The sequence below is a fragment of the Anser brachyrhynchus genome (assembly GCF_964034855.1).
Source record: "Anser brachyrhynchus genome assembly, chromosome: 1".
NCBI lineage: Eukaryota > Metazoa > Chordata > Aves > Anseriformes > Anatidae > Anser > Anser brachyrhynchus.
Genome location: NC_137694.1, coordinates 188618477 through 188634044, shown reverse-complemented (window position 1 = coordinate 188634044; position 15568 = coordinate 188618477). Strand labels below are relative to the sequence as shown.

The following is a 15568-nucleotide window of genomic DNA, read 5'->3' as shown; positions in this document are numbered from 1 at the left end:
GTTTTACTTTTCCTGTTTAAATATTTACATTTTGATAAGTACCTGACTTGCATTCAATATGTACAAGTTTCAAGCAGTGAATTCAGACATTACAATATATGCTCTGTGTTTTGGGTTCAGTTCATCTTCACCAGATTTAACATCAAGCACCAAGCTGACGGCAAACCGGAAGAGCACGGGACAGCTGAATGTAAATCCTGCAAGCGGTAACACAGCCACTGCTGAACGAAGCCGGCACCAGAGGAGCTTCTCTGTACCCAAAAAGTTTGGAGATGTGGACAAGTGCTCAGATCCACCCCGCAGTGCAACGCTAGACAGAATCCAGGCATGCACACAACAAGGCCTCTCCTCTAAAACCAGAAGTTCATCTTCTCTAAAGGACAGTCTCACTGACCCATCCCATATTAACAATCCAACCAATCTACTGGCCACTATCTTCTGGGTTGCTGTGGCTTTGATGGAATCTGACTTTGAGTTTGAGTATCTGATGGCATTGAGGTTACTGAATAAACTTCTGGCTCATTTGCCACTAGATAAAGCCGAAAACCGGGAGAAGTTAGAGAAGCTGCAGGGACAGTTGAAGTGGGCAGACTTCTCAGGACTTCAGCAGCTACTCCTGAAAGGATTCACCTCCCTTACTACCACCGATCTCACACTACAGCTCTTCAGTTTGCTGACACCAGTGTCTCGAATATCCATGGTGGATTCCTCTCAAGCTATAGGTAAAACCAGTATATTTTCATTTTTTCAGTTTATATTGCTTTGACGTTTGATGACAGACCTCTTTAGGCTACTTGCATAAAACCAAAAATGGCACTTTGTCTTTTAATATATAATAATCTAGTCTTGCTTTGGATTTAGTTTGCTTTTTAAAATTTCATAGCAACATAACATGTTTCTGGAAGGTGAATCTATTGAACAAAAAGTTTAGGAGGAGAGCGGTCATGTATTATTCAACATTTCACCTTTAGGGCTCAGCAGCATATACAGTTTCTGAGTGCTGATAAAATAACTGTGTAAAGAGATACTGACAATTTTTATAACCAATTTTGGCCACTTTTTCTATTGAATTATTTTCAGAATTACAGATTATTTGATTTTAAATTAGCTTCATGGGATCTTCATGGGATTTTTAATTAGAGCTTCATGGAATTTTTCTTAGAAGCGTATGTATTGAAAATTCCTGTATGCTTTTTAGAGTAACTACAATAGCACAGTAATGAGTGAGGAGGAGAGAGGCCTTGGTTATAAGGAAGTAAGGTAACATTCTAAAATCTTAAATTATTTAGTTGAGCTTTTGACCACTTCGTAATTATATTTCTTGAAGAGAGTTTCTGTACTATTCCAGATTTTTATTCTTCTTTCTGACAGAAACACAGATGTTAAGACAATTCTGCAGGCCTCACAACTAAGTCATAACAAGCTTAGACACAGAGTAAGGAGACAAATGCAATGAACAGCCTGTTCTTCTCTAAGCACTCATGTGGTGCATATGTTCCAGACTTTGGCTGGGCAATTCACACATGGGCTGTGAAGGTACCATCTGGAGGTATCTTCTTCTTTTCCCCAAGTATAGAGGAAGCCTAAGGAAGTTTTGTTCCTAACTTAGGCCACTTATTTAATTACGTGAAACCAAATGACATGAATGGTTAGAATATTATTTTTTGTATGTTCAGATTATTTCCAAAAAACTGATTATGTCTGGTTACCATTACTTGATTTCTAAGCTCTCAGCTCCCACCTGAACTGGAGCAGCTTTTGTTACAGCTCCTCATAACAGCCACTGCGTGTAGTTCATCGACTTGAGCCAGCTGTAAGTTGGTGCAGAAGAGCTGAATCCCAGCTCATCGGAACCTTTACACTGATGACAGGGGCTGGCACTTGGTGCAGGAGCCATTTCCTAGCTTCAAAAGCACCCATTTGAGAAGTTTCATCTGACTACTTATATCAGAATTTTGATTCAGTACTATTACTACTAACTTCAACAGTGTGAAACAATGGAAGCTGTGTGTGTCAGACTGACCAAAACTGTTGTTTGTTTAACAATACTCTCTGAATTTCTTTATGTGTTTTAGCAGCAGTAATCAAAATGCCACCAGTTAAAACTGTCAGTAAGCCCATTAAGTGGAAAAGATAAAAATACTCTCTAGTAAGAATAAAGCATATACTTTTGTGAGATATTTTACTCTGTAAATAAATACCTGTTTCTGTGGTATTATTTGTAGAAATGGGATCATGTTTTATGACAGTACTGGTACCTAACTGATAGACTGGATTTTCAAATTAAGGCCCCTTTTATGAAGGATGTGGTGTGGCCAGTGGTGTGAACAATTTGACAGAGTCTGAGTCTTTGTGTAATGTAATATTGAAACTGTGACCTCCCATAAAATACCATCTTAAAGATCTCTGTGGCTGTTAACATCAGGAATATCCATTTTTTTCTTTATTTTCCTGTTCTAGGGTTTCCACTGAATGTTTTGTGTCTTCTGCCCCATTTAATTCAACATTTTGACAGCCCAAACCAGTTTTGTAAAGATGTAGCTGAAAGGATTGCACAGGTATCAAAATTATTTACTGTTGTGTACATCCACAAACCTTTAAAATGCAGTTGTTTTGTTCTTAACATGTGTTGACATTTATATTTAATTAGGTTTGTTTGGAGGAAAAGAACCCCAAGCTATCAAATCTTGCACATGTGATGACCCTTTATAAAACACACAGCTATACAAGGGACTGTGCTACCTGGGTAAATGTGGTCTGCCGTTACCTTCATGAAGCATTTGCTGATATTACTTTGAGTATGGTTACGTATTTGGCTGAGGTAAGTTTTCAAAGAATTTTTGCTGTTTTACCTCTGTTGTTGTCTAATGACCCAAAGAGATGAAGTGTTGGACATTACAGGGAGCTCTGTGTAGCTGTTATTTTTAATGAAAAGTAAAGAACAGAATTTAGCAGAAAGAAACAATTGCTGTAAGAAAGTAATGCTTCTAATAGCCAGGCTCACTGCCAAAGGATCTAAGACCTGCAGGCGTCTCTGATACTGACTATGCACACGTTTTCAGAGCCTGAGAGGCCAGGCTGAGCATCCGCATTCAGACTTCAGAGCAAGCTTGGCCCTGCTGCCACAAGCCACAATTCCTCACCATGTTTGCATGTGGGGGCTCTAAGTAACAGTCATGTCAGATCTTGACTGATGGTGAAAGCCATGACTGTTCTGTAAGACACCAAAACAGGACCTTGAGGTTTTCCTGTCTGTTTTCAAGCTCAGAGACTCTGAAGAACTATTAGCTCTTCAAACAAGACAACTCTGATTCCTCTGGAATCAAGCATTTTATTCATAGGCAAACTTGTATTTCTAATTTTAAAATGCTGTAAAAATTGAGGGTTAAAATCTTTCTCCTTTGCTTTCCCAGCCTTAGGAAAGCATCTGCCCCTCTGTTTCCTTGCAGTGCTGTGTGCACAGTTATTGACACCTCTGAAAAGGCCATTGAACGTGATCTTGCTCCCATCAAAATGGGCGCATGTGTACAGAGAATCTTTGTTTGCACTTTCCCCTTGTTGCAGGTTGCCACAAGGCTACTATACAAACAGCACGTCGGGCAGGTTTTTGACCATAATTAAGGCACATTCCTCACATAACACCATCATCACAGGATGACAGCACAGTAGGCATAACTTCCTTCCTCTGTATTTACATTGACTGCAGCTGTGCTGAGTCACGTCTGGGGAGTATTTGTATGGGTGTAGGGTAGCTGCCAGTCTGGTGGAGGAGCAAGGGACAAGAAACCATCTTGTTCGGCTGGCTGTGGCCATGAAAAGGGGTTTCCAGAACGGCTGCCAGATTTGGAAGGGCAAAGGAGGCAACTCTTTCGATGAGCAGCAGACAGCCCAGGCAACTTAAGTTCTGAGTTAACTGCTGCTTCAGGAAAGGGACAAACTTAGCTAACAGGCTGTGGAACCCTAGACCCAGAAAAGCCCTGGATAGTTACCATATCCAAGAGAGGAATCCACAATTTTTCAAAACAGTTTGTGTGAACCCAAGTCAAAGACTGAGAGTAGTTATGATTTCATTTTCTAAATGCAGTGGAAGGTCTTTGTACTCAAAATCCCTGATCCAAATGATGTGTTATCTAAACTTCATCGTGCTGCTGGTTTTGTTACTTCTGGGAGCAAAAGAATTCTTATTGTTCTAAATGCATTTTAAAGTTGTTGTTTCTTCATTATATTGCAATGCTCCTTCTCATGAGAAATTCATGATGTATTCAAATATACACTTGGACTATCAAGAGACACATACACTAATTAGAGAAAATGAAAACTGTCAAAGTCCACAAATGTTTAAAGTTTAAGGGGCAAGAGCTGTTTAAGCCAAAGGATTCTATTGACAACAAATCTATACAAACTGGAATGGAAATTAGAAGCTTTCAGAGATAAAGTTCCTAGGACAGCTTTCTAAACAGCAGTAGGGACAAAAATCCCACTATTTCCCAGTAACTCCTTTTCCTTTTACAAAAGTGATTATATGATACAACAGCCTCTATCAGAGAACACAGAATTTCTTCCTCTCATCCAGCAAGTTTCTTCCTGTCCTTCTTCCTATACTTAAATGCTATACCAGCTGATGTGCTGGGTAATACAAAGTTATTTACAAGGACAGACTCAAGATTGTAATGGAACACAAGAAAAAGACTATAATTCTGCTTTGAAAAACAGCTGCTAAGCACATTTATCTCTCAGTAAAAGTATCCATGGACTGGAGCTGCTTGCCATATAATACATTTAATTTAAAATGTCTTGCTGTCTTTTTCCAGAGGAATAGGGAAATCACAGTGAGTTCTATCTACTGTGCTAATAGCGAAGTTTGTGTTCTTTGTTCTATGAATCACTAATTCCTGCTCCTTTTTACCAATTAAAGAAATCAGAAGATACTTAGTGGGATTACATTGTCTGCCCGACCTGAGCAGTTCATTTCAGCTGGCACGAAGCATTATCATTCAATAAAAAGAGAAGCCTTGTCATTTGGGCTACTGAGGGCATCTAGTAAATTTTTAGTGTCCACTTGGGTAACAGCTGACATTTTTCTCTAATGGAGGATTAATGACACAAGACACCATACTTTTTTTTTTTTTAGAAGTAATTTTTTTCTAGATCTTCATACTTGTAGTAACCAGTGGTAGAAGAATGTTTTGTTCACCTGCATGGAAAGATAGATTCTAATCTTGGAGCTTCTGGTAAAATCCAGCAATAACATTTGACTACCTCTGAAACTTGTGGGGAGGGACAGTACCTGTCACCAATGAAAGAATTTGCTACCTTCCAGGAAATTTTCAGCTAATTCAAACATGTGCAAACATACCGTGTCTGTCTGTATGCCTCCTGAATTACTGTCGTGTATCTGCTAGAGCACTGTTGCATTTCCAAGGTACATTGTAGTAGTCCAGGATATACATTCAGGTGTTCCAAAATTCTGGGATTTAGATCAAGCCATTCCTTGTATTAGCATCTACAGTAAGAGAACCCAGGGATTCCACCTCCTCTTTAACAGAAAATGTTTGGCAGTTACAGCCAGTGAGCACTGGCAGCGAAGTATATTTGGATGAATATATATTGATGTCTGAATAGTAGCAGTTTTGTTTCTTCACTTGTTTTCTTTTTTTTCCATGACTTTCAGCAAAGGTAGAAATAAAAAAATTCTCCCCTGTTTTTATTGGGTGTGTTTTCCCAGTCACAGTGTAAGTCTTACCTGCCGCTTTACTTAACTGCTGAATCTGTTTTCTGGATAAGTTAGGGCAGGCATATATAAAAATGTATGTTTCATTATCAAAACAGACTGGCATTTGGCTCCCAATTTAAAGCTCTACTTTTATTTCACACTTTTATCATTATTGCTTGTAAAATGCTTATAAAATGCTATTGCAAAATCAGTGGGTGAAGAGAGATAAATCATACAAATGGTATTCATAAGACTAGTAGCTTTTTCCTTAAGGAGAAATGCCTCAAAATTTCATTATATCCACCTTTCTTTTTAACAGCTGCTAGAAAAGGGCCTTCCCAGCATGCAGCAGTCCCTCTTGCAGATGATCTACAGTCTTCTCAGTTATATGGACCTGTCAGCTATCCCTGTGAAACAGTTTAATGTGGAAGTGCTAAAAACTATTGAAAAATATGTACAGGTAAATACCATATCTTCTTTATATTAAAATTTAATATTTAATAAGTTGTTTTCTTTGTAAGAATTTAGGACAAAGTTAGCAGGGAGGACTGAGACTGTCCACCATGATATCTAATTTATAAACATCCTACTGCCTAGTAGGCTCTGTGTCTCCAGATAAGATGCTCAGCTGTGTTCATTGTGTAGTAAGGGTTAGGCTGTGGCTATACTGATTCAGGAAGCAAGCTTAATACCAGGCAGACCACTTTTTAATTATTAGCATGGGGCACTTACCTTCAGAGGTAAGTGAGTATAAGCACTTACCTTCAGAGACTTCCGCACCAACTCTTGGCAAGTGGTAAATACACATCTCTGCTAGGAATTCACAGATATAAAGTGCCTGTGTCAAGTCGGTTTTTCTGTTAAGCAGATGGGGAATCTGAAATGGCCCCTATATTCCCAATGATCAAGGCATTCAGGTGGGAAATTTTAAATCCTTTTTCTGCCAAATTGGCAGGTCTTCTGCTTTGCAGGCTAGTCCCCTAACCTGAGGCAAGGGGGTTGGTCCATCCTGTTGAAATTATTCTGGAAGTATATACCTTGGCACTGGCCAAGAGAGAGAAAGAATAGTATTGTTCCCATTCCACATTTTTATTACGTGTCAAAAAAATGTCTGTAAAGTGTAAATAATTTTGAATTTATAAATCTTTAATTTGCTAATTAAACGTAATTATTTCTAGAGCATTCACTGGAGAGAAGCCTTGAATATCCTGAAGTTGGTAGTTTCTCGTTCTGCCAGTTTAGTTTTACCATCATATCAACACAGTGATCTTTCAAAAATGGAAATACATCGGGTGTGGAACAGTGCTTCCAAGGAGCTACCGGGGAAGACTTTAGAGTTTCATTTTGATATTTCAGAGGTACTATTTGTAATTCTGCTACTTAAAACCCTACTTCTGTCATTTGATAATTCTTAAAACGTGTTGTAGCTTCTTAAGAAAGTAGAAAACTTGTGAAAGAAAGGAAAGCTGTAAAAAGGAAAATCTCTTAAATTCTCAGTCCACGCGGACATATATAATGATATATTTAGTCACTGGAGGGTTTTTTCTGTATTTGCATTAGATTATTATTATTTTTTTGAAGGAATTTTTGGTTTTGTTTAAAAGTCCCTGGTAGAAAAGCTATGTTGCAATTACACCAACTGTAATATGTAAATACACTATGTGTATAATATATCTCCCCCAAGCATTTTATACTTGGATGCCAATGTTCACTGTCCTTTAAGGCAGTACTGCCTGGCTTCTGACTGAACTCTTTTACAGCAGTGTTTATCCTGCAAATCCTATACACCTTTTAACTTTATAGAACTGAATGGTCCTGTTGACTTTAATGGGCAACTCACTCTGTTTATAGTTATGTACCTGCATGATTGCTCACAGTATTATGGAATTTATAGAGATAATAGTGAGACTTTGGGTTAAAAGGAAATAGGAACATAAAAAGGCATCTTGTATTATTGTTACAAAGGGCTTTTTCTTGTTGTTTAATGTACGGTGGAGTCACAGTCCCTGGGGGTGTTTAAGGAAAGCTTGGACGTGGTGACCTAGGGAAATGGTTTAGTGGGTGACCTAGGGAAATGGTTTAGTGGTAGGGGGACAGTTGGACCAGGTGATTGTACAGGTCTTTGCCAACCTCAATGATTCTATGTAGAAACATGGGGGAAGAAAAGGGGGGATGGGGGGCAAGAAATCTGGATTTGAAATGAATTTCATAAGCTTTCTGCTTTCTGGTTTTGTTGTTGGGGTTGTGTGTGTTTTTGGCTACTTCCTGTTATAAACTATTTTGTCAGTTGTTTTGAATGTTAGCTATTAGGGAACAGAATCACTCGCTGCTAGGTATGGTATAGCCACTGCGATTTCACAGTGGAAAGTCATGTACATACAAATTGATGTGAAATTTGTGAACCCCTTGTTTCTGCCATGCTTGTGATCTTCATAGTAATCTTTTCCTGCAACTTAAGTAGCAGGCCCCATTGTAAGTTCACCCAGGAGCATTGTGTTAGTAAATAATTACTCTCTATTTAAGACTCCAATTATTGGGAGGCGGTATGATGAGCTGCAAAGTTCTTCTGGACGAGATGGTAAACCTAGGGCAATGGCTGTCACCCGAAGCACTTCTTCAACCTCATCAGGATCTAACTCCAATGTCCTTGTTCCTGTGAGCTGGAAGAGACCACAGTACTCTCAGGTAAACTCTTTAAAGTAGCACACGATTTATTTACAAGTTGCACTTGGAGCAATTGAATTACCGCACAGTGGGCGCCAGACTGGCTGTGGAGTGGCAGCACAAGCATCTGATTGTGTGTGCTGAATTATCTTTCTCTTAGATTCAGAAATGGACTGCTGTGTTTGTTTTCTAATACAGCCTTCTTTCAACCTGTAGGAAATGCATCTAAGACCTCAGTGTCACATTTAGCTAAAACGAACAAGTGAGTCCAGATGTTAACAAGGAGAGCAGATAGACAGCAAGTACAGTTTTCTAACTGTTGTTTTCTTGGGAAATAAATAAAAAGAATTCCTGGAAACAGTTATCCTAAAAGAGATGTTTGATTACATTATTGATTTTTCATTAGCTGCCAGTTAAAATAAAACCACGAAGAATAACTGTATTTATTTTCTTTTTTTTTTTATATATGTAGCAGATTATACAGGAGTGACTCAGCCTCCAATTCTGCAAAACATAATTATGTATGTGCTTAATTTTAAGGTTCTGAACTGTCCTTTTGAAGTGATCCACAGGATCTAATGTTTTCTTATTATGCTCAATAGAATTAATAGGCTAATTTTAAAATAATGAACACCAAAATAATTAACTGCTATTTTTATTTTTACTTGTATGCACAGTTGCTCTGAAAACAACCCTGTGAGCACTGAATGACTAATTCTTTGGCTGGTTCCTTCTAATTAAAAATTGTTAATGTATGTTTGTAGCCACCAGGAGAATGAGTGCTTTAAAAAAAATGCTAACTTGAGAAACATCTTGTTTTCTAGAAAAGGACAAAGGAAAAGCTGGTACATGTCCTTTCTCTGTGTGGTCAGGAAGTTGGGCTGAGTAAAAACCCTTCAGTAAGTAGCCTTGTATTGACCCTTTCTGTATTTCGTTGTGCCCAAAACTTTAAATGTAAAGAACTATTTCCCAGTATTGTTGACCTGATTTGCGTAATTTAATGTCACATTACAGTCATTCTAATTTACCCTGGTCTATGCTGCATTTCTCACCATATAGACCGGTGGGTAAATGGCCCTCCCACTTAAAGATTATTTACTTACAGAACTACATGCTTTTTTTCTGTGTCAGATGTAATGTTATAGGCTTTATGTATGACAGCTCAGTGGGTAGAGAGTAACGATCTGTGGTATTACCAATCTAAAGCCTTTATAGAGTACAAAATTAAATTACAGAATTAAAACTGAGGTGGGATCTGATTTTTCTATTTGATACTACTTGTAACTGTACTCTTTAAAAAATAATATTGTCTGGTGCTAGGAAATAAGCAATAGATCATCCAGAGTAGGAAGTTCTAGAAATAATTATTAAATATTCTCTACAGAGAAATGAAAATTTCTGAATTATTTTGAATATTATTTATATATCATTTGTATTATGCTGCAAGATGGAGGCCATTGCATCTTCACAACTAAATTGCATATATAATTATTTTTAGTAAGAAAGGAAAAATTATAGCATGTTGTGTTTTCTAATCTTGACATATTTTTAAACATCGTTTTTAACTAGAAGCTTTTTGATGAACTTATCTCATCCCTTTGACAATATTTGCTTTGCAAAATCCTCTGAATTTTGTTCTTGTAAATGTATACAAACATCCAGGCAACATCCATCTGCAGCCATTAGGAGGTAGCTGTAATATTCTTGGACGCGTTCCTGCAGTATGAAGTTGTTTCTTTGTACAAGTTTAATCTGAAGGCACCTGTCCAACATAAATAATAAAGAGTGTTCTAAAAATACTCAGTGAAGGAATTAGGTGTGTACTGGAAATACAGTCTTCCGAATAACCAATTACAGCTTTTAGGAAGAAACAACCGGAGTGAACAGCTTGTTACAAGAGAATTCCTTTGAATTGTAGGTGATTTTTTCTTCCTGTGGTGACTTGGATCTGATTGAGCACCAGACAAGCTTGGTGTCCTCAGAAGACGGAGCAAGGGAGCAGGAGAACATGGATGATTCAAACAGTGAACAACAATTCAGAGTCTTTAGGGACTTTGACTTCCTAGATGTTGAGCTGGAAGATGGGGAGGTACAGTATATTTTCTCTGAAACAGCTCTTTTATTAAAACAGTTTGCTATTCTTTGTACTACAGACTGTATTCTTCTTATAACAGAAAACTAACTGTTTAACTATAAACTTTACTTTGAGTTGAGATTATTTATAATGTTCACTTAGTGTTTACTTCAGTAGCATAACAGTAACAGGCTACCACACCCTTCCTTTCTGAATCAACTTTAGGAAACACTGCGAAACTGTTACTGGAAGATAAAGCCTCTGTTCTAATACCTTTTAAGTGACTTCACTCTCAAGTGAATTTATTTTAAATACTATTTTTTAATGTCTAAATTATTAATAAAAATATATTTGCAGATTTAAAAAAAAAAAAGGTAATTTGTTCCAAATCTGTTGGTTTCTGAGTAACCTACAAAATATGAATTCAGGCCTTCAGGCTGTTGTTACTCTTAGAAATGCTGATGAAATCACTAATGCTTGGAGAGAGGTAACTTCTCTGCTTAGGTGTCAGTGATTTCATGATTTCATGCAGGAGCAGAAGCCTGGGGGCCCAGATCAAGTCTTGACGGGTCAGCTCATCTTTAGCTGAAACTGATGAAGGAAAAGTTGAAGAAATGCTAGAATTTGGGGGGGCTGCATTCTTTAACTTTGCTTGTTTCAAATTTGGAGCACTTCTTTCTGTTTGGGTGCCAAACAAGTCTAACAATTTTGTTGCTATTTAAACGTTCAGAAATTGTTAGCTCTTTTGATGAGTGCAAATGCTCATCAAATCTGATGGTTTAATCAATACTCTTATCATAAACTGGACTAAGTTTTATAAGTGGATTCTCCCAGGCATCGCTCTTGACCCTGATCAGAACATGTGTACAGGAAGAAATAATCAGTTTTTCCCCTAGTAGAATTACAGTAGTAATATTTAAGGTAAACTGACCCCTTACCTGTGAACTCAAGTACATCTAAATTTAACTTTTTTTTTTCCAATGAAGAGAAAGGATGAATGAAGGAAGGAGATTGTCACAGGAGCCCTTATTATCCAAGTCAGGAATCTCCTATCAAAGTATAGTTATTTAGGCTCACAGTTGTCCATTGCTTTGTTCAAAATAAAATAAAAAAGCAAGTGACGTCAGTGGTTGAAAATACATTATGAAAGAGCTTTATTTTGCAAACGACGACAAATAACAGAACATTAATGCCAGGTTGCTTTGTCAAAGAAATGTACTGGCTGCAATTGTTTCTGTCTTAAATACTTTCAAAATACTTAAAGGAATTGGGACTAATTATCATAGAATAATTGTTTGTCCAGTGAGTGATATTTAGGAATTTCTTCTTTGTCTTCAGCAGTTAAAAGCATATACGTATTACATATAATTGTGCAGAACAATTCCTATCCAAAAGAGTTCACCCTCATGGACTGTGCTCCTGCAAAGATTTGAGGATAACTTCAAGACTGAGGCCTGAATTAATCAATATATTGATTGTCTTAAGCTGGTTGTGAAAGAGATACTAAACTGCTCAAGTTTTATGTGAAGTATAACTAAAAATATCATTTTTTACATAATGCAGCTCTGAAATTGCCATGGATCTGAAACCTTGCATTCCAAGGTCTTGTCCTACCTGATTTACTACTATTTTAGTGAAATAGATACTTCAGCCAAATTCAAACGTGGAAGAAGAAGCTATATCTCTAATGACTCAATTGAAATCAGGTCTGAATTTGATATATTCATAAACATGAGTAAAACAATGTTGGAAAACTCAAACTAGCAAGAACACAAATAGACTTTAAAAAAAAAAATGATTTAAGCAGGTCAGTGATGCTTTTATCATCCCCAGATCAAAAATACTTTTTTGAAACTTCATAGAGATGTGAAGATGAGTAATGAACATTTTCAAACTTAAAAGATAGGCTGAAGAGTTGAAGTTTTTGTGATAACATTAGTTATAACTGTAGGTAAATGTTTGTCTATGATGTCTTTAATACAGTAATTTTACATAGATTCTTTCTATTTGTTTTTCTATCTGTTATATCTGCTACCCAGGAACTTCAGGTAAGAATGCTACTTGAACTCAGATGTGCTAGTATATGTTATGTCTTCTTGCAAACTTGTATTATAAAATAACCTCATAGTTTTTTTGTTGCCCTCCCCCTCTTCAGCGTGTGGGTTGGGGGGGGTAGTTGTGTGCTTGCACTTCTGACAGTGCTTCATATTTCTGTCTTGTATTAGAAATATTTTTTAGTTCTTTTTCAAAAAATAAATTTTAAATGACATTCTGATTCATTATGATGTTTGGTTTTGACATTTTCAATGGTCTTGACAAACTTTGAAATATCTTAATTCTAGTATCACCATTTCAAAATTGGGCTATTTCATCTCTGCATAAAAACTGTGTAAAAACAAAAGAACTTAATTATTTAAAACATAGTAAAGTTTATGCCATTTGTTCCTATGGACAAATAATACATAATTCCCAGCTTTTCAGTTGTAGTCCATTGACTCCTTTTAGCATCTTGCTAAAGCTGATACCTAAGACCTCTTCAGAAAGTTTAGTTGTTGTTTTGACTAAAGTGCCTTAAATGAGTTGGATAAATTAATTTAAAGCCGTAAATGAATTGAATAAATTAATTAATTCATACAGCTTAATTTAATTCAGCTGTATACTCCCAGCACCCTTTCTGGAATCATTTACCCTATGGAGAAATCTGAAAAGGCACAACAGTGTTTGTGAGTTTGGGAACTAAACTTGCAGTTTATCCATGTATAGAGGGTACTGCAATGACACAGAATTGGAATGAATTGTAGAAGTGATTTTAAAAAATACATATTAACAACAGTATTTTGTATATATGTTTGTATATATTAGTTACTATGAAAACAAAACAAAACAAAAAAACACAGAAATGTCTTTGTCTCAAAATGCCTGTGCTCTAAAAGATACAAACATATGGAAGTGCTACCATACCATTTCCACAATACGTTTGCCTATACCCTACAGTGTTTTTGTGACTCCTGTAACTTTGCATACCATGTCAATACAGTAAGGTAAAATCTCATCTGAAAGAAGTGTGGTTCTTACCAGCTTTATGAAGGTGATACGCTGCTGTCTCCCACATTGAGTTACTCCCCTTTTTCTGACCTTTCTGTGCCTCCCTTTCCCCTGCATTGTGGTAATGTTTAAAGCAGCTGCAATGGCCAGTCTGCGCCTTTACCAGAGGGCAGTGATTGTGGAAAGTCCTATGTAATAGCTGCAAGGCACGTTTATAAGTGACTCTTTTCTCTGGAATTGATGTTTGTTCCTGGTGGCTTTTCAGATAGGTGATATCTTTGCTCCTACTGTAGATAAAATGAGCAGCCTCTCAAATACATCTTCCCTCCTGCTTGTTCACTGTGAAGGAAATATTGCTTCAGACCAACTCCACCTCAGTATACGTGTTGACCTCTTGTTTAAATGCAGTATGATTCTGGGTGTCCCTGTAGAAAGGTTATGCTAACCCAAATACTGTGGGTTATTTCATCTCTCACCCTTCTCTCTCACTTTTAATTCACTTCCCCCTTCTAATAGCATGCCCTAGAAGTGTCGCTTTTCATTTCTGTTATTTTTGCTGGCTTCCTTCTTTAACACATTGCAGAAGAAAACCACAAGAAATAGGCCCATAGACACGGGCTGCAAAATTCACTGATAGCTGCCCTAGGCACCATGAGGATCGTGGTCATAATGGTCATCTTTGCTTGCTTGCTTACTTTGTTTTGTTATTTTTTAGTTCAGTAACTGACATTTTTGTGGAGGATGTCCCATCGCTGCATGTATCCTCCAACGTTCATGGGGGAGGATGGATTACCTTAGAATTTGTTAAAATAAGCAGCTGGAAACCGCACAATCGTTTTTCTGAGTTAGAGACCTAATTTCTTAAATCTTAAATATTTTCTCATCCTTTCCTGCACAAAACCACTACATGATTCCAGTCCCAGGATGAAACTAAATAATTTTTATTTGTTCTTAAATATAGTGTCTTCCTTAATTCTACATGTTCTTGTGGATTACAGTTCTTGCATTCCTGGCTTGTTTTTTTTTTTTTTTTTCCTAAAAATACATCTTTCTTTTTTATCTAATACTTGTTCATGAAAGGTGAGCAGTGTCATAAAAATGAACTGTCTCCAATCATTTTCCAAAATCCATTGCATTAAAGGGCAATGGTGCAAAATATGATCTATTTGTGCAAATTGTTTGATTGTTTAGGAGGCAAGACTGCTATTGAATTAATTGCACATTAAGCAGTTTGAGGCACCCACTCAGTAAATGTCTGAGTCCTGAATAGGGATTACTCAAGTGTTTAAAATTAGAAATCTGCTGAAGTACATTACTGAACTGACACTCTTTCTGTGATTGTACATAATTTTAATCTGCATGAGCCCAAGATATGCTCTTTCTATAATCAGTGTTGGTTAACATTTATGATTTTTTAGGCAGAACCATATTTTTCTCAAATTCAGCAGTTTCATATTTAAAAGATCACTGCCAACTTGAATTTTGAGCAGTTGGTTTGCTTGTTTAAGAATGCTGCTGCTTACAGTCTTGTTTTAAGAAGTCATCTTTAAACTTTAAGAAATGTTTCTTTCCTTTATCAATTTCCTTCCCATGTTGATGTAATGTTGAGGGTTTTCACCTAGAGAAAGGGCTCAAAGCTGCTGCTGAATGCTTCTGGGTAGACCTTCCCTTGCTTTGTAAGGCTCATTTGGGTTCCATGGTCCATAGCAGGAGTGGTTGCAGATGCTCTTGCATTGCTGGAGAGGAACCTGGCCAAACTTGAGGAAGGGAGCAAGAGAATTAGCACAACTAGTGAAACCAAGGACAGTCTGCTGAAAAAATACATAAGCAAATGGAAAAATGGTTGAAAACTATTTGTCACCTTTATACATGAAAGAAATTAAGTGATCTTTGTATCAGTTCACCAGCCTAACAAAGTTATGCTATTTGCGTAATGCATTCAGCTTTATGCAACTGTATGTGAAAATCCAAATTGAAAGTTAACCTAAAATGTCCGGTTCATTCGACTGTATCCTTTTTAAAAAGTGAAATCTTACTCAGTACTATACTTCTCAAAGTATAGTTTCAGGTAA

The 15568-nt window shown here is 36.9% G+C and overlaps 1 protein-coding gene across 9 annotated transcripts in view; it reads left to right on the top strand.

Annotated features, from left to right (window-relative positions):
* FRY (FRY microtubule binding protein) overlaps nt 1–15568 on the top strand; it is a 238728-nt gene that overhangs the window by 195960 nt on the left and 27200 nt on the right. For all 9 annotated transcript variants that reach the window (XM_080577411.1, XM_080577405.1, XM_080577404.1 and 6 more), the window contains 8 exons: nt 121–722; nt 2461–2558; nt 2651–2821; nt 6033–6173; nt 6892–7071; nt 8237–8398; nt 9202–9276; nt 10296–10466. In XM_080577411.1, coding sequence (XP_080433537.1) covers nt 121–722; nt 2461–2558; nt 2651–2821; nt 6033–6173; nt 6892–7071; nt 8237–8398; nt 9202–9276; nt 10296–10466 — 1600 coding nt within the window. The remainder of the gene's footprint in view (nt 1–120; nt 723–2460; nt 2559–2650; nt 2822–6032; nt 6174–6891; nt 7072–8236; nt 8399–9201; nt 9277–10295; nt 10467–15568) is intronic.